General features: G+C 32.9%; 2 protein-coding genes across 5 annotated transcripts in view; one reads left to right on the top strand and one right to left on the bottom strand.

The window, feature by feature from the left end:
• Ndufaf5 (NADH:ubiquinone oxidoreductase complex assembly factor 5) overlaps positions 1 to 4,963 on the bottom strand; it is a 33,560-nt gene extending 28,597 nt beyond the window's left edge. Inside the window, exons 1-3 of one of the 2 annotated variants that reach the window (XR_007106968.1) lie at positions 4,678 to 4,963; positions 2,434 to 2,474; positions 491 to 554 (exon numbers count right to left, since the gene is read on the bottom strand). Coding sequence is in view for 1 of the 2 variants with exons in the window: in XM_047538617.1 (XP_047394573.1) it covers positions 491 to 554; positions 2,434 to 2,474; positions 4,678 to 4,899 (327 nt within the window). In the remaining variant the exon portion in view is untranslated. The remainder of the gene's footprint in view (positions 1 to 490; positions 555 to 2,433; positions 2,475 to 4,677) is intronic. The other variant, XM_047538617.1, reaches the window with a different exon arrangement.
• Esf1 (ESF1 nucleolar pre-rRNA processing protein homolog) overlaps positions 4,780 to 27,631 on the top strand; it is a 91,219-nt gene continuing 68,367 nt past the window's right edge. Inside the window, exons 1-9 of one of the 3 annotated variants that reach the window (XM_047538616.1) lie at positions 4,780 to 5,086; positions 6,588 to 7,254; positions 11,865 to 12,220; positions 13,046 to 13,159; positions 15,309 to 15,409; positions 16,514 to 16,666; positions 17,859 to 17,973; positions 20,070 to 20,217; positions 25,204 to 25,362. In XM_047538616.1, coding sequence (XP_047394572.1) covers positions 6,630 to 7,254; positions 11,865 to 12,220; positions 13,046 to 13,159; positions 15,309 to 15,409; positions 16,514 to 16,666; positions 17,859 to 17,973; positions 20,070 to 20,217; positions 25,204 to 25,362 — 1,771 coding nt within the window. In that variant the 5' untranslated portion in view covers positions 4,780 to 5,086; positions 6,588 to 6,629. Of the gene's footprint in view, positions 5,087 to 5,133; positions 5,366 to 6,587; positions 7,255 to 11,864; positions 12,221 to 13,045; positions 13,160 to 15,308; positions 15,410 to 16,513; positions 16,667 to 17,858; positions 17,974 to 20,069; positions 20,218 to 25,203; positions 25,363 to 27,631 lie in introns of those variants that run through there. The other 2 variants (XM_047538614.1, XM_047538615.1) reach the window with 2 other exon arrangements.

Genomic DNA, 27,631 nt, shown 5'->3' with positions numbered 1-27,631 from the left:
GCTAAAAATCTCAGCTTAGTCACATTTTCTATAAAAAATGTCAATCTAATTTTTTTTTTTTTTAACAGTGCCAGGGATTGAACTCAGGGACTCATGCATTCTAGAAAGGTGTTCTACCACTGATCCATACCCCAGCCCCTGATTTTTATTGTGAATTATCAAAAATGTTTGAATAAACTAAAAACAAAGAGAAATATATACAGGTTATTAAAAAAGTTATCAGTAGAAACAATGGATAAAATGAATTAGCAATTCTGATATACACAAAATCTAAACCTAAATATGATTCAACTGAATTGATTAGCCAATTCATTTTTTTAAAATATTTTTTTAGTTGGCAATGGACCTTTATTTTATTTATTTATATGTGGTGCTGAGAATTGAATCCAGTGCCTTGCATGTGCTAGGCAAATGCTCTGTCACTGAGCCACAACTTCAATCCATAGCCAATTCATTTTCAAAAGTAAATTAAGTTGTTGAATAAATATACCTTACTCAAATGCTGTGCTATGTAACCTCTTCCACAACCAACATCCAAAGCCAGGGTGAAATCTCTAAAAAAAAGACACAGAAGTTATGCTTTGTAATATAGTCCAAAAAATAATTAAGATCTAATTTTTTCTTTAGTAAAAACATTTTATTGAATGCAACTCTTAGAAAATTACATTGTCTGTCTTTTTCTGTCTTGCCTTGCAAGCTGTGTATAGAGAAAGTTTATCTGATCCAGTCACTCTTCACAACCTCATGAAGAACCAGTTTTCTACAAGGTGGTTCCATGATATGGATTAAAAGAACAGATTTCATGACAGTATTTTCATTTAACAATACATCCAAAGAGAAAAGGGATTAAATGTAAATTAACATGAAAAGAATTGACATACTTAAGAAAGACTTAGTAATTATTCCATTTCTCAAATTTTTTGAGTATTAATACGCCAAATTAAATAAAAACACCTAAATAATAGGTAACTTTTGCTGAAAACTTATCAGGTTCACAGTACTAAAAGTTCTAGGCGTCCAAAGTTAAGCAGGTCAACACACATACCTCAATTAATAAGGAACAATCGATATTTTAATTTAGTCAGTTTGAATCCTGAAGCAAAAATACTATCCATGCTACACTGTTCCCTTTAAAGATATCATATCAGACTAAATCTGCAAATACATCTAATTATAGGCTATTATGTTTAAGATAATTTGTGACAAAACTTAAAAATGTATCAACTAGTAACATTTTTTCCCCTAAAAACTAGAATAAGAGTCCCTGTTCAATTTTTCTTAAAAATGTATGTCAAAATTATAGAACACCAGTACATAGTTAGAGAAGTTTTGTTTACAGGTAGTCATTTTCTTTATTTTTAACCTAATGCCATTTCTTGATTATAAACATAGGCAATGTGGTACAGTTATGTACACAAATTTTAGAACTAGAAAGACAAAAGTTCAGATTTTAGGCCTGTAATTTACTAGCCCTGTGATCATAGACAAGTGATTTAATTTTACTGCATCTTACTTTCCTCCTCTATAAAATGGGAAAGGTATAGCATTTCATCAGAGTGGATGAAATACTGCATTTAAAATATTCAGCACAGTACAAATATTCAACAAAAATTAGTTGAATTAGTTATTATTATTACTGATCATATAGCTTTAAGTGAGTCTCAGATTTGCTGAGTTAGTTTTTTTTTTTTTTTTTTTTTTTGGGTACTGGGGATCGAACCCAGGGCCTTGTGCTTGCAAGGCAAGCACTCTACTGAATGCTGAGTTAGTTTTTAAGTCGAAAGATCAGTATTGAGAATATAAATCACTCTTTATAAAAATAAGATATTAATGAAAGGTTGTTTAGACAAGTATGTTTAACAAAATATTTAATGTTTAAAACCTATTAGCCATAATCACAGGTCTATTCATAGACTTGACTGTGTTTTGCTCAGTGCCATGACATAAAAGTTTGCAAAATCCAAAAGGATGTACAAAATTTAATGTTTCCTTTATTATATCACAAATGACCTATAATCCAGGTAAATAATTACAGTAGTTTTTTGTTTTTCTTTTGGCTCTTTAAAATAATAGAACTAAAGAAATAAATGAAATGGGGACCTATTTAAAACAAAGAAACATTTTTTTACATTAAAAAATTAATTTGTCCCCAAACACTTCAGTTGCAAGGATTTATCTAAAATAAAGTTGGAATTTGTGATTTTACAAAATTCCCTTTTTTATAGACAAATATAATAAAATCATCCAACCTTCATCTAACTTAATGGATGGCTTTTAAACAAAAGTGCCTGTAGTCCCAGCTATTCAGAAGACTAAGGTAGGAGGATCATTCGAGCATAACAGTTTGAAGCCGGCTTGGATAACACAGTGAGACCTCAATTAAAAAAATAAATAAATAAAAGTTGAATGTATTTTATTATAACCATTATTTACCTGGCTATGTCATATATACGGTCCGCAATCCGATTTCCAACCTGAAAAATCACAAGAAGCAACGATGTATATATGTCAAATAGGTTTAACAGAGAAGTAACAATCCACAGGTTACTTATGCTTTAACATAAGTACTTCCCTTTATCCTTTTCCTGTTTTAACAGGGCAATTTCAAATCCTGAACAGAAACACAATAAACTCTTCCAAGAAACAGGCAAATCACTTTGGAGGTCAACTTAATGAAATTGAGACAAAAGTTTCTTAAAAATGCATGTGTGTTTACAGCTTTACATTATGGATCACCAAAATGAAAAGTAACAGGAACACGAAAGGCAAATTAATAACCAGATAGATTAGCATGAGGTATATGAAAATGAAAAAATTAGCTAAGATTTATTACAGAAAGAGTGGACACAATGAAAACTTACAAATCTTATGGAATACTTAAATGAGTTAATAATTTTTTGAGAGATATTTGCAAATTAGAAAAAGTCAAATCTGAAGAAAGTGCATGCCCCTGCCCCCACATCTCATTCCAATTTAAAATAGGTCATGTACTGGGCTATATTTATCTGGCAGGAATAAAGATGTAGGAGTCTAATAATTCCCACATTTTACTCACTCCCTCATAAACATCCCAGAGCTACAATTAAGATTTGCAAGTTTGGAACATAGGTATATTTGTATTGTAGGGGGGGAGGGGACAAGGGAGGAGAAGTTCAATTTGTACATCATTCCTAATAATAATAACAATACATTTGTTTATTATAAAAGCACTCTCATATTGCATATTATTCATTATAGATCTGCCATTGATAAGGCTTCAAAATGTAATCCAGGTGCTTTTCTTTGAAGGGAAGAGGAATTAAGAATGCACATCTTCTAAGTTCATGCCACCATGAACTCTTCAGGACCAGACCAGTAACTTGCAGGATCAGTGTAGTGTGTGCACTGTTCTTTACAAATGAGAGACATGTAATTTATTGACAGTTGACTTTCTCTGTAATAGAATCTATCAATCTCTACGCAGCTGTCTCATGTAAGGCTTCCTGAGAAGTGACACACTGTCAATCACCTGATCAAGCCAGTGCTTGCACAGAGTTGTGTTCAAAGTAGGGGCTTGATTAATGTGTGTTGCATTAGTTTCAAAGAGCTCACTGTACTTGACCCCAATTGTGATCTGCCCCTGAAGAAATATCTTCTGAGCCCTGAGTTCAGTGCTGTTTCAGTAAAAACGCCTAATCCTCCTGGGCAGTAAGGAGAAGAGGTCCCTTAGATTAGAACAGACAAATCAGGAGATCTAAACTTAATTTCTAAAGATATAATGTTAATCCACTGCTTAAAAGCATTTAAGAGCCTCACACCCCTCTAGGGCAGTGCTGTCCAAAAGTCATGAGTACCACACAAGTAATTTAAAAATTTTAGAGGCTATGTTAAAAAGAAATAAGAGAAGTTAATCTTAATGTTTTATTTAATCCAATATGTAAAACAATCATTCCAACATGTGTTCAACACAAAAATTATTGAGATATTTTATTGCCTTTTTTCCATATTTGGTCATTGAAATTCGGTGTGTATTTTACACTTATAATACATCTCAATTGGACTAGCCATATTTCCACATTTCCAAGTCTCAGTAGCCACGAGTGGCCAGGAGTTACCATACTGGATGGAACACAAAAGAGAAGAAAACCTGAAGTCCTTAACCTCTAATAATGTGAGCCCTCCTGATAACCTTTCCCACTATCTCCGCCACTGGAACTTTATTGAAAGCTTCCATAAGGTCCTTTGGGCCTTCACACTTGTCTTTCCTTTTGCCTCTGAGGCTCATCCCACCCGACCCCAATCCCCTGCTCCGTCGCTGCTTGGCTAATTCCTCACCATGTCGTTTGCCTAAGCGGCCGGACCCCATCATCGCAGGCGCTACTACTTATTTCCCTTACCTTACTTCTTTAACTGGAATTACCTTTCTTGTCTACGCCTGTCTCGCCCTTTCCCCTTAAAATGAAAGCTGTGGCTGTAACTCAAGCAACATTTTGCTGAGTAAACGAATGAATGAAAAAGCACGTTACAGAAACCATCCGAGTCCTGCCTTTCTTTGTTAACAGTAGAGGCCGGGAAAAGCCAGGTTGCTGCTCAAGGTCACACAACCAGGTCGAGCCAGTTCGGGCCGAACTAGAGCTCCCGGATCGGAAGACCACAGGATCCGGACGGACGGACCGCCGCGGTGTCCCTCAGTCTTACCTCCTCCCTCAGGTAGTCAAATTTCATTGGTTCGGGCTGCTGGGCCGCCCAGTTCTTCTGTTTTCTCTTCAAATTCCGGTCGAAGATATTCAGGACTCCGGGCGAGGTATTGCCATGAGGCGATACACCGGAAGAGACTTCTCTGCCGCCAAGGTTCGCTGCCAGGACCCCGGCCCCCAGAGGCCGCGGCCACAGGCGCCAGAGACTACTCTGTCTCAGCATCTCTGGCTGCGACACAACTTGCCTGCGTGTTTTTGTCTTGCGACTGCGCCTGCGCGGCTACGGCGTGTAGAGTGCTAGAGGGAAAGAAGTAAATGTAGTAGTTTGGCCCAGTTCGCGTGCCGTTACGGCGGAGCGTCACGCGGAGGATTGTGGGTCCCATGTGAGGCTCGTAGAAAGATACGACACGGTGAGTAAGAATGGAAAAGAGAAAAAAAAGGCTGTGGGGCGGCAGCACCAGTCTCTGACAGGATCCTCTTCAATTTGTGAGGGGTGCTCCACTTCTTCCTTCTGCGTCCTTGCCGTTCAGGCTTTCTTAGTCCTCTTCAGGGCTGCTTCTTGGGAACCTCATCCCAGTTGGTTCCGCCTGAGGATTGGGAGGTGGGAAGGAGTTCTTGCTTCTGGGTCCAGTCTGGGGTACCCGCCTTAGAGGGTAGGGTAGACTCTGGATGAGGACAGGCATCTAGAGGTGAGATCAAGTCGACTTCCGGTCTCTGAATATTGGACGTTTATCGTGTGCTTTGATTTCATTACATACATTACCTCTGCTAAATTGGATGAGGCTATACCTACGTCGTAAGGCTGTTCAGAGGCTTAGGGGCTATAATGTATCTACAATTTATAAATGAATCAGTGGAACATTTGAGTTTTCCTTGGTAATGCATAAAAAGGATTTTTTTTTTTCAAATTTAAGAAAAACAATAGCTTTAGAATCGGCCTTTTTTTTTTATTGTAAACAAATGGGATACATGTTGTTTCTCTGTCTGTACATGGCGTAAAGGTATACCATTTGTGTAATCATAAATTTACATAGGGTAATGTTGTTTGATTCCGGCCTTTGTTTTTAAAAGAAAGCAGTACTGCCCAATTTGATCAGTCCGTTTTTGCTCTTAACAATCAATGACTTCTGGTGTTTTGCAAAACTCAAAACGGGATAAGCTGAACCATCACACTTTACAAGGGACCAATGCTAGTTCTCTCTCACACACACACGTATATTAATGTGTTTTAGGGGGAATCAGATCTTGTGGGCCATAGTCATTTCTACACTAAATTAATTATAGGAAGGAATGGTATATACTGACTAAAGTGAGACTTTACCTGATTCTTGAAGGATGGTAGAATTTAAAGTGTGTAAGGTAAACCTGACTTGATTGGTCTATTCAGTTGGGAAGCTAACTTTGTTGAACTAAATGCTGTTGGGAGAAGCAGTGGGTATAGAATAATAGAAAAAATGGGACTAGAATATGAAGAAACAAATGAGACCATTTGAGGCTTGGGGATCTTTTCATTACTTCCGCTTTTAACCTATAGTGAGTGAAATGGACTAATAAACATTTGCCCTTTTCCATAAAGCTTTGAGATTCTGCTTGGTTTGCCTTAAATTTGTTTCTCCAAATGATTGTAATAGCCAAGAGGATATTTTGATGTTTTTGCTTTTCTTGCATGTGCCCAGAATAATTTGGAGAGATTAAGGCTTAGGTTACCTTTATTTTTTTGTACATTTAACTTAGAATATATTGTGAATTAATGTTTTTAAACATTTATATCAAATATTTAAATATTTAATATTTAACATTAAACTAATATTTAATATTAAAAATATTTGATGTTAATATTTAAATATTTAGCAATATTCAAATATTATTTACACTTCATCCATGTGACATTTGTTTTATTTATTTTTTTAGTATTCGGTTTCTTCAAACATTTCTTCAGTGAGAGATTTTAAAATGTCATCCAAACAAGAAATAATGAGTGACCAGCGGTTTAGGCGGGTTTCAAAGGATCCCAGATTTTGGGAAATGCCAGAAAAGGATCGAAAAGTCAAAATTGACAAGAGATTTCGAGCCATGTTTCATGACAAAAAGTTCAAATTGAACTATGCTGTTGATAAAAGAGGACGCCCCATCAGCCACAGTACCACGGAGGACTTGAAACGTTTCTATGACCTTTCAGATTCTGATTCTGACCTCTCTGATGAAGATAACAAAGCACTGAACCAAAAGAAAATGAAGAAAAAACCCCAGACCAAAAAAGAAATAGATTCAAAAAATCTGACTGAGAAGAAAAAGAAAGAAACTGAAAAAGTTAGTCAAAATAAAAATGATGTAGATAATTCCGAAAGAATTCAGCAAAAGAAAAACTCATGTAGATTTAAGAAGATAGATTTAGAAATAAGTCCCAAAAAGGATAGTGAAGAATTTACATATAAAAGTACAAAAGTGAAAAAAAACATCAAATGTAGTACAGACACTTTTCCCAAAGGAAAACTAAGGACGGTTTACTCAAGCACCTCTGAAACTGTGAAATCTCCCAAGATCATTTGTTCTAAGTCAAAAAGAGAAAAACAATCAGGTTGGTTGGAAAGAATTAGGGAATCTTTGATGTTAAACATGTTTATTTTTATACTGATCTTTTAAAAAAGTAAACAATAATTATTTTCATGGTATGTTGGGATTAGTTAAATGCTTATATGTAAATGTAAAGCTATGAAAGAAAAAACATGCAATGATTTATTTTTGATTAGTGCTAGAAGACAGATGTAAAATTCCTTTCCTAATAGTTTTGATTTGTGTTGGGCATTAGTTAAGGCTATATGCTCTAACCCGATAGTGTTAATATGTAATCACTTCATAAGAAGAGATGTGTCTGAAGGTAAGCAAAATCATGTATTCATTTATTAATTAATTCAGCTACTTTGTGACTAATATGTGGCAGATAGAGAACGAATAAGGCATGGTCCCCCATTTCAAGGCTTTTGCTAACTTTTTTGATACCTTTGGAAAAATATGAAAAATGCATACTCTGAACACGTAGCTTTCCAGTGCTCACAGTTTGGTGGGAGATAACACTTTTGAGAGAAGGAGACTCAACCACCCTGCAGGGTACATGATTTGATGAGTGAAGATGGCTTTGATTTCAACCCTTTTTCCTTCGTAGATGCCCATGTAAAGATAGCAGCCTGCTAAACTCTATGAAGTGGTCCTAAAGTATCACTATTCAACAGAAATGCCTAATTTAAAAATTTTTAATAGCCATGTTAAAAAGAAGAAACAGATGAAGTTAATTTTAATAATATATTTATAAATACATCAAAAATTTATTTCAGTATATAATCAATAGTTTAAAAGTTAATGACATTTTACATCCTTTTTTTATACTAATCTCAAATTAGATGAGCCATATTTCAAGTGCAAAATTGTCATATATGGCTCCTTGGACAGCCTAAATCTGAAGTGGAAGAAAATCAGAACCAGAGTACAAAATAAAATAACAGTAAGTGCCATAAAAGACGTTTAGCAGAGAGCTATGGAAGTTCATAAGAAGGGGCCACTCAAGAATAATCAGAGAAAAATTTCTAGAAGATGCACTATTTTGATTGGGGTTTGGAAAGGATTTAAGCTTGAGGATCAAAGTGTTCTACATATTGAGAACTATTTGAGCAAAATTGTGATTGGTCATGTTCAAAAAGAGATCTGTTTGTGATTAGATAAGATCTTAAAGAGATAAATGGGTAATAGAGATAGAAATGACTGTTTGGAACTAGGTAAGAAAATACCTGGTATCTAATTGTGTTTACATGTTAACTAAGTTTAATAAAATTTTGTGTTGCCTCTGACAGCTGGCAATTTTAAATATTAATGTTTCTCATATTTGATGGTGTAACTGAAAATTGGTGATACAGATGAACCAAAGACTGATTGTAATGATAGTACCCACGGAGGATAGGCATTAGGAAAAGGCAGGAAGGTCTTGAGAAACAGGGATTACATTGGGAAAGCAGGAGATATCAAGCAGTGGGCAGAATTCTAAATAGTAGAGGTGAGTGGGTTGGAAATGGGGATCCCATTCCCAGCAAACCTCATGAGGAACAGGGAGAAAAGGGATAGTAGACTGATTACTGAAATTGAGTAAAACTGGACTGGGACCAGCAGCAAGGTTGATGTGTTGCTGAGTTTGTGAGGTAAGATGTTCTAGCATTTAGTTTAAGGCACTAGATTAATATAATAGCTTTTTAATCCTTTGGTTTGGTTTAAACAGAATCTTCTTAAAATTCTCCTCATTTAATTTTATCAGTAACTTTGAGAAATGAAGATATATCAAGAAACCAAGTTAAAGTGCTTTATGCAAGAAACACACAGCTGGAACTGCAACTCTTGTCTTCTGACTCTTTCTACCCCACCATGTTCTAGCATTTTTTATATTAGTTCCATAGTCTAGAATTAAATGATTGAATATACAATCCTCTTTTATTCAGTAATCATTGCAGCAAGTGCTATATGCAAGGGATTTTTAAAGGACAATAAGGAAAAAATATGAGTCATTTTTGTCATTATAAAATGTTCATGACCAGCACTTGTAGTCTTAAGAATTTATTTTAAGTAAATAATTGGAGATGTGTGCAAAGAATGTGATTGCATCATTATTTTTAAAATTAAAAATGTTAACCTAAATCATTAAAGGATTGATTAAAAAGTTGTAGTACATCCAAACATCTATGATGTATAAAGTTTGAAAAATAGGTTAAATATAATATATAAATGATAGGACCAGCTACTTCAAGAAAAATTTCGAGGATTATGTACTAAAATAACCATTGAATAATCTCTGAATGAGAAGTTACTGACCATCTTAATTTTCTTCATTAAGCCACATTTTCTTAATTTTATTTTTACAGGGTGCATTCATTATAATTAGGGGAAAAATGGTAAATCAGCTTTTTAAAAAGTAGTTTGATAATAGTCTAGTGTTTACAATAACTACTAGAGCATTTATTGAAGAACAGAGACTGACACTTATTTTTGTAACCCCACTTTATCTAAAATAAAGCTTTGTATGTTGTGGGCTTCTGTGTAATTATGTATTATTTCAACATCTTAGAAAACAAACTACTGCATCATGTCTGTGACATCAAGAGTATTTAGAATAAAGCTAACTCTTAGAAGCTAATTTACTGAAAAATTTCAGTGATATGCAAAAATCATAAAAATGGTATAATGACTGATGCTTGAGAAATATTGCAGTGTTAGGTAAGAGCTGGGTCCACAATCTATTTCTCAGTGTGTTGCTTAAAAGCAAATTATGCTTAACTCATAATAATTTAAAGACTTTGACTTTTATATTCTTCTGATTCCCTTATACAGAACTTAAGATAATACCTTCTTTTTCACATTGCTGGCCAGTTATTTTTTATTACTGTCTACTCTTGATACTAAAAATGAAAGCTCTTTTCCTTCCCTTCTAACAAAATGCCTTTCATTCAGTTAGTCTTAAGTCAAATGCTATCTGTGCAGTCCTCCTTATTATAAATATGTCTTTACAGACAAATTTAAATGTCTGTCTCTGGGACTTTAGAACATAGATTCATAAATCAATAAAAAATTTTCTTTTATTATGAACCTATCAGGGATGGGAATCATGTTACACATGATCTCATTTTCCCTCACCTTGTTCAATACTTTGCATGTAGTAGATAATGAATAAATACTGTTAGAGTATAGAACTAAGAGAAACCAAGTTTCAATGTAAGTCTTAAACTTTTAAATTTGCTCTTAAAACTTAGAGTCTGTAAGCAGAAATGTAAGCATCAACTTAAACATAATAAACTATAGGATATAGACACACACACACAGAGTAGTGATTACTTTTAGAAGAAATGAGCCTGTTCAGAATCCTGAGGGTTGAAAAAATTCCTAAACAAAAATCTTGATTTTTTTTTTTTTTACCAATTCTAAATAGCAGTTAATTACAAAGTTCAAAAGTTAGCAGAAAATTTATTATTTTTCTCTTTATAGGTGATCTCATCCGAATCACAGTTTCTGTTGTTAGCTGCGTGAGTCATAAATTTTTTCTCTAACTCACTTTCCTCTGAGCTGTATCTCTTAATAACCAGCAGCCTTATTGATGTTTTCTCTTAGATGACTCAAAGGCACTTCAAATTCAACATATCCAAAACTGAATCCATACTCTTCCTTCATCAAAGAACTAATTACTTTCCAGTGTTTCTGTTCATTTAACTATCTAGTTAATTAGCTGGATTTGCAAGCCAAGAAGCCAGAACTCTTACCTTTGATACTTCCAAAACTTCTGTTCTTTGTATCAAAAATCCTGTCACTGATTATGATTTTTACCTCCTAAATGACTCTGAAATCTTTTTACTTCTCTACATTTCTACTGCCACCAATCTAGTGCTATCTTCATTTCGTAGCTAGAGTACTGTACTGTCTGTCTTTCAGATTGCTCCATTCATGCCCACTTTTCATTCTCTCCAGCCAGTTTTCTATGTTAAAGTCAAGGTGACTTATATATACAAATCTGACAGTGCCCTTTTGAAAACAGCCATGGTTTCCCATTGCTTTGGTTTTTGCGTATTATGGCTCCTATGTGAATATTGAATTCCATCTGTTTCTTCACTGAATACTATCTGCAATCCAGACATGATTATTGACTTTTTCCAACTGGCAGGTCTTTAGATGCTTTCTTGCTACTTGTAATAAATTTCCCTTATCTATTAATCTAACTTGATTATTTAACTGTTTTTTCAGGTAGTAGCTTAGTCATCTCTCACTTAGGAACCACTGGTACATGTTCTTGGAAAGCATGATATAACTTTCCTATTTAGAATTTATCTGAGTTGTCATTTCTTTTGTTGTCTGTGTTTATTGGTTTGATTGGTTTTATTTGTTTGATACCTATTCATCTATCTTCTTCATTCAAAGTTTAGTGAGGACATTAATTACTTCATCTTGCCAGTGATTGCCTAGGATATAGCAGACCCTTCATATATATGAAATGAATCTATTTGTGTGAGCTGGATGTATGTTAAAATTTCTATTAAATAACTTAGGTAAGCTTGAATTTTACTGAATTTTTTCATAGAAGTTTTACTGGATCAAATGTCACAATAACTTGGATTCAATTTAATTCACTGTGTACTTTTCTTCTCCCTTAACATTTTGCAACAGTTCCATTCATAGTGGTAAAAGACAGTGATGGTAAAATGTTTGACAAAGATACTATGGAGGAAGATTCAGACAGTGCTAGTGAAAAAAGAAGTGATGAAGAATCTGAAGATGAAATCACAGATGGTAGTGGAGCTTCATCTGATGATGAAAATGAAGATGATGAAGAAGATGAAGAGGAAGATGAAGATAGTAAAGATGATACTGAAAGTGACAGTGGCCCTGATCTTGCAAGGGGTAAAGGAAATATAGAAACTAGTTCTGAAGATGACGATGATTTGGCAGATTTATTTCCAGAAGAACCTGGTTTTGAGCATGCTTGGAGAGAATTAGATAAAGATGCTCCTCGGGCTGATGAGGTAACCTTTTGAATAAGATTATTTGTGAATAACTTGTTACAGTTAACTTTTATGGCTGGTAGAATTGACATCATGAAATTAAATGGAAAGGAAACTGGCAGTGTTCCTCAGTGGTAGAACCTAATATGCATGAAACCCTGGGTTTGATCCCCAGAATCACAAAAAGTAAAATAAGTTGAAAACCTTTTTTGGTAATAGTATTCTTTGTGTGTTTTGGAGTTTTTGGTTTTGTTTTGTTTTGTATTTTTTGGTGTTAGGAATCAAACCCAGGACTTTATGCATGCTAGGCAAGTGCTCTACCACTAAGCCACCTCTCCCAACCCCAGCCACTGGTAGTAAAAATCTTAATGATTCTGATTTAAACTTATTGATATGGAATATGTTTACATAAATTAGAAGATGTCCGTCCCAGCAGATAAGGAAGAAATTCTACATAAATAATTAAAAGTCACTTGAAATTTTTACAAAATACTTGTTTTAGCTAGTAATGTGTCTTCTGTACCTTCTGTACCTTAGGGAAATATTATTGGGTCACAGTCCCCACTCATGTATGAGTGACAGATAATTTAACAAATTTAGTAGTTAAAAAAAAATCATCTTATGACCATGTTCTGATTTAAGAACTGAGAAGTAACTAAGAAAAACTCTTTTATCTGTTATTGTTTAACTCATTGGAAGTTCTCTTTTACATGTTGAAACCACTTAGGTAACTACTGTACTGATATTTCAGAACTTGGTGGAAAGAAAGCATATTTTTGAATTTTTATTTTTCAACCATTGAAAATAATATTGATTATGTAATATTTAATTATTTTCCTTTCTCAGATTACACATCGATTAGCAGTTTGCAACATGGACTGGGATAGATTAAAGGCAAAAGATTTGCTGGCTCTGTTCAATTCTTTTAAGCCTAAAGGAGGTGTTATATTTTCTGTAAAGGTGAGAATTAATTTTATTTTATAGTAAAACAACTTTTTTTTAGTAACTTAAAATGCTATGACTGGTTCTTCTTTTATAGAAAATAATTATTCTGAAAATTGTCCAGTACTTACTGGGCATAAAACTGATGTAAACAGGTTGAAGTGTTAGGAAGAGATAAAATTTTCTTGATGGATTATATGATTGTGTACACTTTAAAAGCCCAAATAAATATAGGGTTGGTAAAGGGATATCATATAAGATAAATAATAAAAAATCATTTGCATTCCTCATTATTGACATTAATCAGTTAAGGGGAAAAATCATTTAAATTGCATAGCCACAAAGACAAAGTTCTTGGGAATTACCTTAATAAATACTTTAAGGCCTACGTGAAGTTAGCTAAAATGTGATAAATTTTAAAAATTTGTATAAATTTTGAGATATCATATTTCATGCCAGCATAATGATTAAATATCCAGACTTTGCATTATGACAGACCTGTGTCAAAGATTGATTCTTATAGTGCTATGTGATCTTGGGCACTTTATTAATGCTCATATGTCTTCTCAATTAGCAAATGGATGTAACAGTATTTCTTTAAGTGGTGGTTGTAAGGATTGGGTGAAACAGGGAGCTAACATGCAGCTCACTCTTTAGTGCAGTTTCTGAAATAGCTCACAATTATTATTTATTTATTTATTTATTTATTGGTACCAAGGATTGAAACCAGGGGCACTTAACCACTGAGCCACATCCTCGACTCTTTTTATTTTTTATTTTGAGACAGGGTCTTGGTAAGTTGCTAAGGCTATCTTTGGATTTGTGATCCTCCTGCCTCAGCCTCCAGAGTTGCTGAAATTATAGGTGTGTATACCTCCACACCCAGCTCTTATTTAAATATTTTTAAATGTCACTTCTATTGTAGTTTCAATCAAAATCTCAGTTCAAGGGCAAGTTAAGAAAAGGATGCCAGTAGTCATCCAAAAGATAAATGAGTAAGAGTGGCTAACAAACTTTTGAAAAATCATGCCAATACCAAAAACCCAACAGTATTAATATCTAAGTATTTTATGCTGAGAATTCACAAATTTGGAAGAAAGTGAGAAAAATCCATATAACAGAATAGAAAGTTCATATGATAATTTAGATCAAAATAACATTTGAATACATGTCGTTGGAACGAATGGACGAGGCATTGGATAGAACACTTAGTTCAGATCTTCACCTTATAGTAACCCAAGCTAAACTCCAGCATCAAGCAAATGGAAAAAAATTAAAAATTAAACCACAGAAACAAGAGAAAAAAGGATTGTACTTTGTGAATTCTTGGGTTCCAGGAGGTGGGTAAATAGGAATTTCTAGACCTAGAAAAGAAAAAGTATTTAGCAGATGTGACTACATATGTAAGAGTTCTATATCAACCTGTTGTATAAAACTCAAAGTAGTAAGAAAAATTCAAATTATGTTGTTGATAAATTGTGTATTTCAGACAACTTAAAAAACATTAGGTAACAAATGTTTATTAAGCTCAGCAGTATTAAACAATGTAAATTAATGTATTTCTTGACTCTGAAAGCAGCCAAGATTAAAAAAATACTAAATCCCAGTGAGAGTGAATCCTTTTTCTTATACTAAAATTATATCTAACTTATATTGTAAGATTCTCAGCAGTTTTGTTCTTCAGTATTTGAAGAAGTTTTTTAAAAGAAAGCATTGAATAAACAGTATGACTGATAGGTAAGTTGGATATTATAAAGTTGATTTTGTTAGTTAAATTTTATGTCTTTCTTTAATTATTATATATTTTATTTAAACTATTTAAGCCAGTCCATTTTCTTGTGTGTTTCATTCAGAGTTCCTTGAGCTTAGAATCTTATTTTGCCATTCTTAAATTTTCCTTTGGATCCCAGAGTCACCTTGCCCTAGGTGGTGTGTGGAAGAGATACTTTTAATTTTTGTTCAAGCCCCTTGTCTGTTACTCTTTAGCCAAGGTGATTTATTTAAAGGAAATTCCTTGGGCTGCTTTAACTTCCTAAAGTGAGTTTGAAAGTGAATTGCTGTTTTCATTGAGTAAAGTTGTGACTCTGAGAGTTCCTGACCTTGACAGATCTGCATATTGTATGGGAAGGAATGTATAAATTACATCCATCTTATTTTTTGTGTTTAGATATATCCTTCAGAATTTGGAAAAGAAAGAATGAAGGAAGAACAAGTTCAAGGACCAGTAGAGTTATTAAGTATTCCTGAAGATGCCCCTGAAAAAGACTGGTATTGAGTCACAATAGAACATAAGTCTCAAATTCATGTCACTATTTCAAAATTCTGGTTACCTTAATAGGACTAAAGTTTACACTTGCACCATTTATGGTTCAAACAGGTTTTGCAAAACAGATTATAGTCTGTCAGAAGTGGCACACTGGGCTGGGGATATAGCTCAGTTGGTACAGTGTTTGCCTCTCAAGCACAAGGCCCTGGGTTCAATCCCCAGTACCGAAAAAAAAAAAAAGAAAAAAAGAAGTGGCACACTATTCAGACAGCATTTTGTGCATATATTTATATATTCTTTAGAAATATTGCAATTCTTGAAAAACATTTCATGATTAAACTGAGTTAAAGTTTCCCCCACCCTCATGGTTTTGAATTAGTAAGTTTTGCTTTTTTTCTGAGATGTTACGTTCCATATTAGTGGTACTGAAACTATTTATCTTCAAATTATTTAAGTTTTCTTACTTGAGGATTAAATGAAGAATTAAAAAGTTTCAAAAGGTTATCACTGTTCCGTATAAAATTAAAGATAGCTTTAAAGTCACTAGGTGGAGCTCTATGTACACTTAATAAAAATGGTGATTAAATAGATTGATGACAAGAGAAGCAGATGAAACCTTTAAAGAATATGTTATAGTTAAGTGAAATTAAACTTACAGCCATTTAGACTTGATGACAGATGAATCTGGAGCAAACATTTTGCAAAATCAGGAATTTCTTTGTAATAGAGCTAATGCTTTCCAAGCATATTTTATAATGTGGTGATTTGGTCCAGTAGTTTTACTTGAAAAGGTTATATGTGTGGTTGTAGCAAAAGAAACAAAATATCTATTTTAGAAATAAAATTAAGATTGTTGAAAAATGTATGTAATTTACACACCTTTTCTAGATAATAAATTCCAGTTCAAATATCAAAATCTGTTTCTTGTCAGAATAATAAATTGAGCTTAAATATTTAATGTTCATAAAGGAGAAGTTATAAAGGAGAGATGGCTTGAGTGAAGGCTAGCTTGTAATATATTGTTCTTAAAACAGCTTTTTTTTTTAAAGGGAGATAGATTTCTGTGTTTCAATATAAGTAAGTTTAATGAGTTTTTTCCCTTTTAGGACCTCTAGAGAAAAACTGAGAGATTATCAGTTCAAACGACTGAAGTACTATTATGCAGTAGTAGACTGTGATTCTCCTGAAACAGCAAGTAAAATTTATGAGGATTGTGATGGCCTGGAATTTGAAAGTAGCTGTTCTTTCATAGATCTAAGGTAATCTAGTGTGTGTCTTACCAACTAAATCTTACAGCACAACATGATTATAAGAAGTAAAATATTTGAACTGGTGGTACTTTCTGTTGTTAATATTCCAAAAGAATTATTTACTTTTAGTTGCACTGTCATATAGAATCTCACTCCTAAGAAGCAGATGAACAAGATAATGCTAACCTATTATGTACAAATTATTCCCACATTTATGTACTTTTAAACACATTGGATGTCTGTTTTAAGGTGACGTATTTATGCAGTGATATTTCTTTGCTACTCTTAGAGCTAGGGACCAGATGAAGTAACTCGAAAAAAGCATTGAAGTGGGAGCAAAGGAGTTTGCTAATAGACTATTATCTCTAGATCTGCACTGTCCAATGTAGTAGCCCCTAGTCAAATCTGGTTATTTTAATTTGTTTAATTAAAATAAAAATTTTAAGGCACACTAGACAGATTTTAAGTAATTAAGGGCCACATTTTGAACAGAGCAGATACAGATCATTGCTGTCTTCACAGAAATGTTCTGTTGGACAGAGCTGCTATAAATGCTAGTTCAGTGAATGAATGGTGTTGCTGTGCTAAAGTGTACCTTTCTCAAGGTACACTTTATATAAACCAAATAAATCTTAATTATCCATTTACCCCCCAACATAATTTTTGATAAAATGCATAGTTCATCATTTTTCTAGGTGTGTGTAAACAGTCACCTATATAAATTGTGAAACCTAAATATAATAGATTACTTAGCTCTGTATTTTTTTCCCCCATTCTCTAGCCTAAGCCTAAAAATTGTCAAATTACACTGGCGAATTTACCTATAAAAGCTGCTTATTTGTGAAATAAAATTGTAGTATAATATTATTAAGGTTTTTGGTCTTGAATCAACCTTAAACTTTTCCTTATTTTATTATTTTTTATTTATCTATATTTCATTATTTATTTGTTTATTTATTTCCTTATTATAGTAACTGACTCCTAATGTAAGGTTTCTATCTGCATAAGCATTCTCTCACTTTTGAATTTTAGAAATTTTGTGCCTAGGTTATTTCTAACATTTGTTTGTCTCCATGAGTGTTCTATAGAAATCTTAATACTGTTTGTATATATAAACTACAACTAATTAGTAGAATCTGAATGCTGCTTATCACTGAAGCATATGTTTAAATAAATTTATTTATTTACTTTTGCTTCTTAGGTTTATACCAGATGATATTACTTTTGATGATGAGCCTAAGGATGTAGCCTCAGAAGTGGATTTAACAGCATATAAACCAAAATATTTCACATCTGCTGCAATGGGAACATCAACGGTATTTCTTAGCTTTTAAAACACATAGCTAAACTCTGTTGCCTTAAGAAGAGATTTGTGTATTATTTATTTAGAGCATCTTGAAAAATGGAAAGTTCTCAACATTTTAATGCACAAGTACAAGTAAATATGAGACATAAGTATACTTATATTATCTACTACATCTATTTGAACTTGTTTTCAGATTCTTGTTATACCTCTAAGCTAATATTTCTTCTCTTCTGTCTTTCCCACATTCTTAGTCAAATAGTTTCTTTGAGGCTGGAATATAGCTAAGTGGTAGAGCACTTACCTAGCATGCTCAAGGCCTTGGATTTGATCCCTAGCAGCACCCAAAAATACTCCCCCTCAAACAACTAAATTCTTTAATAAATAATATGTTAGCTATTAATATCCTAGGGAATAGAGGGAAAAAAGTAATAGATTTCCTCAAATGACAATTGAGTAAAACCAGTGAAAATTTACTACAGGAACACATTTTTCTGCTGACATCAAACCACTCCCTCACCCCTGATACTGGTAGTTAAACCCAGGGCCTCATGCATGCTAGCCAAATACTCTACCACTGAGCCTTTTTAAATTTTATTTTGAGATAGGGTCATACTGCATTGTGCAGGCTGGCCTTGAACTTGGAATCCTTTTGCCCCAGCCTCCAGGGTAACGGATTACAGGCAGGTGCCACTGCTTCTAGCGTAATTGAAAATTTTAAAAAACAAGAGAAGCAGAATAATGTAGGACTACTAGTTGTCACATTAACACTTAATAAGAAACTACCAGGTTGTTTCTGTGTGTTAAAATAATTTGTTGCTTAGCTGACTGACTTCTTTCTTCTGTTCCTTACCCTAAACCTCTACCCACAGCTATACTCTGCAGCAGCCACACTAGCTTCCCTTTGCCTTTCCTGTGTTCTCCAAAAAGGGGCTAGTAGCAGAAGAAGATACTGTATCTGCCACCTGCAGTGCTATGGTGGGCACTACATAGTAATGATTTAATTACTGAGTATAGCAAAACCCTACTATTGTGTAGTAAGTGAAATGTAAAAAATTCAGTTACGTAAAATATAAGGTCATACTATTTTCAAAATTGATGTATTGGCCTTAGCTAACCATCTAGTCTGGATTTTTTTGTCCTGACTGTATCATTAACATTTATCTTAGTTCCAGCAACAGACATAATTACTAGAGTAGGGATAATTCTGAATCTTGTGACTAACTGAATCTAGAACGTCTAAGACTGTGGCAATGATTTTTAAGGATCCGTTAATTAAAACTCGGTGCCATTTTGTTGTCCTCATATGGGGAAATGGCGTGAGAGAAAAAAAACAAAGACATGGGACACATACTGTGATGGATATAAAACCTCTTGCAAGTCCCTGTATGGGAATAGGTGCTGAGCAGAGGAGAGGAGCTAGTCACCCACCAGTCATGTTATAGATGAACTTGTGTGTCATGAGGGTTTACTATATTTGCAACCAGTAGCTACCTTTTTCATCAGTGGCTCTTGATCTTTTTTTGGAAAATGAACTCCACTGAGACTGTTGCTTCACCAACAGATTTCATATAGTTTGAGGTCTCCTATAATGTTTAGAACTCCTGGTGAAAAACATGTTATCACTGATTCATAATAGTATTAACTTTTCCACCAGTACATTTTCTTATTTTCTTTTCCATCAAAGTTAATATGCAACATTGATTTTTACTTCAAATAATGGAGTATCCTGCATGTAGCAGAGAACTAGGAGAGGAATGGTACAAGTTCATTAAAAATGATTCACTTGCCACAGATAAGACACTGTTTATTAATCATGTCATTCCTATATTTGTTTTAGCACATCTTTACTTGTTTAACTTATAACTGTTAAACATCCAAGATAACAAAACTCTCATTCTTTTTTTAAAATATTTTTTTAGGTGTTGATAGACCTTTATTTTATTCATTTATTTATATGTGGTGCTGAGAATCAAACCCAGTGCCTCACACATGCTAGTCAAGTGCTCCACCACTGAGCCACAACTCCAGTCCCAAAATTCTCATTCTTTAACAAGTATGAGTTGTTGACATTTTCATATCCATTTGTTTCTTTTTCATTGGTGAAAGGTGGAGATAACTTGGGATGAGACTGATCATGAAAGAATTACAACACTCAACAGAAAGTTTAAAAAGGAAGAACTTTTGGACATGGATTTTCAAGCCTATTTAGCTTCCTCCAGTGAAGATGAGGATGAGATTGAAGAGGAGATAGAAGGTACTTGTTGATCTTTTAGTAATTTTCATGAAAATGTCTCTTTGTCAATAATTTAAAGGGGAGACTCAAATTAATTCTTAAGCCATCTGCAAAGCATATTAGATACATCTTTAGATAGTGTTTGAAAATTTTAGTGTCTTTTTTAACCTGTATTTCTTTAACCATAAGCATTTTGTTTAAAACCCTGATCTTACAAAAAAACCTGGCTTTTTAGACTTACTATAGTTTGTATAGTACACAATCTTAATGAACTTGTAAAATTCTGTATTAGTCCCCTCTTTTTAAACAAAGAGCTTTTGGATTAATTGGATATTTTTTACATTACATTTTTCTCAATAAGTTTAGAAAACAGACTGTCCATTTCTGATATTGTCCTAGAAATTAAGACTTGCATCCTTAACTTATTGAAGTTCGAAGGCAAAAATAAGCCAGGCACAGTGGTGCACAATTATAATCTGAGCAACTTGGGAAACTGAGTAGGATTGCAAGTTTGGGGCCAGCCTCAGTGACTTAGTGAAACCTTGTGTCAAAACAAGAAAAAGGACTTGAGATGTAGCTCAGTGATAGAGCACCCCTGGGTTCAAACCCCAGTACTGAAAAAAGCAAATAAATAAATAAAGGCAATATTTTACCCTCCTAGATAATACAGTAATCTTTAAACATCTTTCTTGTTATCATGTGTTGATTCTACTTATTTTTATGTACCACAGGTTGTAATATTGCTGTCTCATACTGCCTTTGTTTAAATTTCACCTCTTTCCTTGCTCTTTATTCCTTTCTAAATCTCATACCTCTGTCTGGGATCATTTTCCTTCTGCTTTGAATACATTTTCTGAATTTCCAGTAGTGTCTGCAGGTGTCAAACTGTTGAGGTTTAGTTTGTCTTAAAACAGCTTTATTTTGCTTTCACTCATAAAGAATTCTAAATTGGCATTCCTTTCCACTTCCACATTGATAATATTCTATTAGCTTCTGATTTCATTGTTTTTAGAAATCACCTATCTTTTTAAACTTTTTGAAGTTTGTCTAGTTGCTTTTGGTTTTTATTTGTTTGTTTTCATTTTTTGCTACTGTTTTTAAAGTTTTTTTCTTTCTACAATTTCACTATGATGTTTCTTAAAGTAGACTGATTTTTGTTTATCAAGCTTGGGGTTTGTAGGGTTTTCTGAATCTATGGTTGGTATCTTTCATCAGTATTGGAAAATTCTCAGCCATTTTCAGGTGATTTTTCTACTATCCTTTTGGAACTATTAAATATGTGTTAGATCTTTACACTATGTCTTCCCTCCCTATTAAATTTTTTATGTATTTTTTGTTGTATTTTGGATATATTTTTCTTAACAATTTATTATTGTCTTTTCAGCAGTGTTGAATCTGCTAATACATCTATCCGTTGAGTTCTTAATTTTATTTACTATATATTTCAACTTCTGGAAGTCTTGTTTCCCTATTTTTCAAGTCAACAGCATTACTTAAAGTTTTATACTGCTCTGCACTGATAGCTTCAACTTGTTCTTTTATTTCTATAAGTAATAAGCATGTATTTATAGTCTCTGACATTTTCAATATTTCATATATTTTGGGTTGGCTACTATTTTTTTTATAAGATGTTTATCTTCATTTACTCTTTGTGCCTGGGTATCTTTGCATGCTGGTTTAATGTCCGAGACCAGGATGTCTTTCTTTTTTTCAGGATGTCTTTCATAAGAGAGAATATTCATTTACTTTGGTCAGTGTAGGATCACATTACTCCCAAGTTTTAAAGCTTCTCTGGGTCAGGGAGTAGGAAATGCTTTCAGAATAAAGTGTGTCTTTTTAACCTTGGGATCATCTCTCCAGTGTTCCTTTCTTAATTTTGACGTGGCAATTCTTCACTAACTTGTCAGTTGCTTGAAATATTTCTTTTTTAAATTTCTGAAGCTTTTTAAAAGATTTGAAAAGTATTTCATCCAACTTGATGTTTTCAGTGAAAGTATTTGCCTTACAGAAACAGAAATTCTCATTTATTCATGTAAGAGTTTTCGTTTGATGATTATTATGGTTAATGGTGTATTTTTAAATCATAAATGCCATTTGCTTAAAATAACTCATTTTGTAAGACCAATATTCCAAATAATTTTTCCCCCATACTAGATCTTTGAAAATTTGATTGCTTGGTTATAATTTCATGTGATTTTTTTGATTGATAACGTCTGCCTGATACCATCACATATTCATCTTTTTGTCTAATAGAATTCCCAACCATGAAAAATCATGAGTAAGAGGCTTAGTGCCGATAGAAAGTGAACAATCATCACATATGTTAAACATGTATATAAGTATTTTAAAGTAGCAAAAATGAGTATATTTTAGCTTAGTAATTTATAGTATACTTTTTGGTTTTCCTTTTGCATAACGTATTATTTTTATGGACTAATGACAAATAAATCTACAAATGCTTCTTTAGTTTTAACATAGGGCCATTAAGCCTTGACTTTCTTAGATCCTGTGATTGGTCTATTACTATTTATTTTTTTTAGACTACTGAATATACTGCTTCATTTTTTAAAAGTTTTTCATAAAATACTACTCTTGGACAGTATTCCATATATGGAATGGAAAAATTATGTTTAATCATTCTAGTTTATTTGTCCAGACATCATATAATAGAACCACATAATTGCTTAAGTATTTAATAGTCTTCGAAAATGTATAATTTGCAATGGAAGTTATGTTGGGCACAAAAGACTGCACATATTTCTAAGTCCTCAGTGGCTGTTGCTTATTAATTTTTTTGGCATTCTAAAGAACTGAGTTAACATTTTATTTCTTAGTGTCACAGAAGAGCCATGCTTTTTAAAATAGCCTTTATTCCTTTCCCCTGATAAATGTGGAGATATTTATTGATCTACATTTCCTTTTTATTTATATGCCTTTTAGACATTTAGCACTTTTCTGAAAATTCTGGATAGTTTTTCTTAGCTCTAAAATACAGGGAAAAGATAATATTCCATGTATATTTGTGAAGTTTTTCAAGTAGGTTTCTTTGGTATGGGAAAACTGAATTAAATTTTTAAGTGACGTGATTAACATTAGGACACATAATATTATGAATAAGTAAAGATTAATTTGTCAGTACATTCTCCTTAAGAACTTGAGCTCTGCTGGTTTCAAATCCCAGTTTCACCACATAGTGAAGTAACATAGGTTAACTTTAAAGATTAATGTGTATTTGTTTGAAATGTACTACTTACTAAATTTTTAAAAAGTGTGCCTTTTTCTTCAATATTTCAATTGAGTGTAAAATTACTTTAGTCTGTAATTTATTTCCTCTGATAGCTACATTACTATACTTGAGTGCTTTTGAGTTACTAGATGCTCCTAATTATTATTATGAGAGTAACTTATTGTTAAATTTTTTTTTCAACTACTTATATAGTACTAAGACTTTCACAAAGTATTGTCCTTGAATTAGGGGAAAAAAATCAGACCTACATGAGTTATTCCACATTTTAGAGCTGGAAAAAATCAATTTAAAGTAAGCCATAGAGACTTACCACTAAAATTTCAACCTGGAAGGAGGTTGCTTGTAATTATGTTTTCAGAAGTAAGCTTTTAATAGAAAGAAATACATTGCCATTTTGTTAATGTGTTCCTGATGTTTTATCCATTGAATTACAGGATACATGACAGAATTCCATCCAACATTATTATTGTGGCACAAACAGGAAAAAAATGAACTTCAGCTGTTTGAGTGAAATTGTTAAAGTGTGATAGGATGGAAAGAATGTCCTCTGCCATTTTTTGTTCTTTTAGAGAGAGAAAAAAAAAAAAAATATATATATATATATATATTACTCAATTTTTTTCCTTATCACTTTTTTTTAGATGTAAGGAGTATGCTCACACTGATGTTTCACAGGTATCTGATTAGTAATGTCAAACGTTTTTGGTGACCAGTAAGCCATAGGTTGTAAAAGGAAGGGATTTCATAATTCTGCTTCTAAATTTTCCTCTACTCGGGACATTTAGTCAATTCATTAAGTCTATGTTTTGCATTAAAACCCAAGGTTCTAATTTATGTTTTTGACTTGGAGAATTATAGTGGAAATGTAGAACAAACAAACTTCATGTATTAGTTTTCTTTGATATTTGTTGCCGATGAATTTTATACTGTTTCTTTGTATTAGAATTATTTTATGAAAATTAGTAAATGGAATTGTGAATGTTTTTCCACATAGTGAAATTAATTGAATTATCTCCTAATTTATTTTTTATCATTGGTATATTAAATTAACAAGATCCTTAAAGTAAGTGTGATTGCTTACAGTCAAATGGAAAGAAATTAGTATTCTTAGGTTTGTATTATAAACAACTTTATCTCTTTTATTCAGCCCAAGAAGCTAAATTCATCTACCAAATTTACTTGAACAATATTCAACCCCTTTGATCAGAACATTTTTTTAATCTACTGGATGTCAAGGGACAGAAAGTCCCTTGCCTACAATTCTTATTATCTTATAGCTTATAAGGAAGAGAAGTCCAATTCTCTAGTCTCTCATATTGACTAGAGAATTATTTTAAAATATAGCAATATGAAGGGTAGTCCCCGTGTGTACTACTATAACAGTGTTAACTTATATTACAGCTGAGTTTTATTATACACAAGACCTAAATCTTTCATTTAATTCATTTGCTTGTCAGAAGTTGAAGTCTGATTTTAGTATTCTGTGGCTGCCAGGCTGGATTTATAGGTCAGTGGTAGAATTCTTGCCTAGCATGTGTGAGGTACTGGGTTTGATTCTCAGCACCACATAAAAATAAAAAAATAAAAATAAAGGTATTGTATCCATCTACAACTATAAATTTTTTTTTTCATTTAAAAAATATTCTGTGGTTGCAGTATATCTGGTAACATTGTTTTAGAAAATTGCTGGAATAACTGAGATCTAAATACTGGAATTAGAATTGAATTGTTTCTGTGTATTATATTGATTTTTCTGTTAGGTAATGATGGAATCAGTGTGGAAGATGGCAAAACAAAGAAAAGTCAGAAGGATGATGAAGAACAAATTGCTAAATACAGGCAACTCTTGCAAGTTATTCAAGAAAAAGAAAAGAAAGGCAAAGAAAATGATATGGAAATGGAGATTAAGTGGGTTCCAGGTAAGAATTAGATACTAAATGTTTTTTTGTTTTTCTTCATTTGGGGATTTTGAGTGCATTTTAGATACAAAGGTAAAGAAGCCAACTCTTCTGTGGAAATATGAATTTTAAAATCTTGTTTTCCAGAACTGTTTTGAAGGGAAATTAACATGATATTTAATACTTCAGGACTAGCATTTTAGAAACTCATGCCAATATACTCTTAGGATCTACTAACTATAAATTATTACTGCCCATTTATGAAAATAATCCTTTCCTAGATAGGCCTGATTCTTGTATTCTCAGAATATAGAAACTTGAATCCAGTTACCATGTGATCTGAGGTTATTACATTATACTTCTTTTTAAGATATGTAATTCTCAAGTAGTCTTTTCTCCCATAACACATCCTAGTCTCTAATTCATGAGGTTTCACTAACATATAATATGTATTAAATATATAGTCTTCCATCGCAATTATGCTGTAAATAGACAAAGGAATATGACACATTAGAGTAGTACAATACTAGTACAATGCTAATTAAAACAATGTCCAAGCTAGGATAAACAGGAATTGTTCTATAGCATTCACATTTTTTTTCCCAACAGTCTTGGGCAAATCATCATGTGCTTTTGCAACTGATACTGTTTTTGCAGATTTCTGCTGTTTACATTCAGTTGTTCCCTTAGTATCCTTGGAGAATTGGTTCCAGAATCCTCACTAATACCCATATCTGCAGATGCTTAAGTCCCTTATAGAAAATGGTCTGTTATTTGCAAGTAACCTACACACATCCTCTTGCATACTTTAAATAACCTTTAAATTACTTATAATACCTAATACAATGTAAATGCTATATAATAGTTATCATACTGTATTGTTTAAGGAATAATGATGAGAAACAAAGTCTGTTCATGTTCAGTACAGACACGTTTTTTAAAGAAAATATTTTTGATCCACAGTTGGTTAAATCTGTCATGCAGATTTCATGGGTACAAATTTTTGCCCATGTTTATGAGAAATTTCGATTGGTAGTTTTCTTGAAAAGTCCTTGCTATCAGGATAATGCTGACCTCATGAAATAAATTGGGAACTGTTCCCTCTTCTATTTAGTAATACATTTTTATCTTAACTTTTTCATTTGTGAATGTAATGTTAATAAAATACTTTGAAAATGTAAAATGAATTATCATCTGTAATTCCACTGCTATTATTCAATAAGTGCTTAGATTGCTGTTGAATTTCCTATTTCTCTGTTTAGTCCTGTTTGAAATTTTTCACTACAATAGATTTATGGCATTGAAAAGAAATATGACAGGTTGATGCTCGACCCACAAATATTAGTCCTTTCTTAAATCTCTTCACTTTCATCCCTAGCCAAGTAATTGGCTTGCCCCCCCCCTTTTTTTTTTTTTTTTTTGGAAGGGGGAGGTCCTTTTAATTTAAAAGACTGATTTTTTTGCACAGATGTTTTTCCTTTTTTCCCTTGCTTAAGAACTACTTTTATGTATGTGAAGACTAGTAGAGAGCAACCAGGCCACAGTGAGAAGCAGATGCTGGCAGTCAAGCTAACTTATAGTTAGTTATGTGACTTCCTCCCTCACATAGTAACTACACATATGCTGTGGATCAACCTGTGGTTCTCTCACAAGCTGTTAAAACTACCAGTGTCAAAACCTCAAATGTTAAATCTCACATGCCAAGTGTCTAGGATGTTATAAATAATCTATAGTTTTTCCATATCCTGAATTATTTTCTTAGGATAGCTTCCCAGAAATAGAAATAAAGGGCATGAATATTTTTTATATCTTGAGGTTACTGCCAGATTTCTTTCCAAAAGTGTTATACATGCCATTAGCAATCAGTATGAGTGCCAGTTTCATGGAATTATTATCACTCTTGGGTATATATATATATTTTTTTCTTTTAATTGAATAAAGGAAAATTAACTTTCTCAAATAGACAACTGAACACCTCAATTTACAGTAATGTTTTAAATATCCTACACTGTAATATTTTTGAAGACCCCTAATGGGATGGTGTTACCTGAACCCTCATTATATACATACACATGTGTACCTGTGGATATAAAAATATAAAGGGTCTTTTACATACTCTACATCTTATGAGATTTAAGCTAATCTTTCTGACCATGAGTTTACTCATTTGGAAAGTGGGACTAATAATTCCTTTCTTGCTTAATTTAAGATATTTATAAGGTACTGAATAAACTGCAAAGTACTATTTATACTATTTGTGTGTTTTGATGGATGTATGTTTTAAGAAATG

The sequence above is a fragment of the Sciurus carolinensis genome, chromosome 2 (assembly GCF_902686445.1).
Source record: "Sciurus carolinensis chromosome 2, mSciCar1.2, whole genome shotgun sequence".
Lineage (NCBI taxonomy): Eukaryota > Metazoa > Chordata > Mammalia > Rodentia > Sciuridae > Sciurus > Sciurus carolinensis.
The sequence above is the reverse complement of the archived record's forward strand: the minus strand, read 5'-3'. Positions and strand labels throughout refer to the sequence as shown.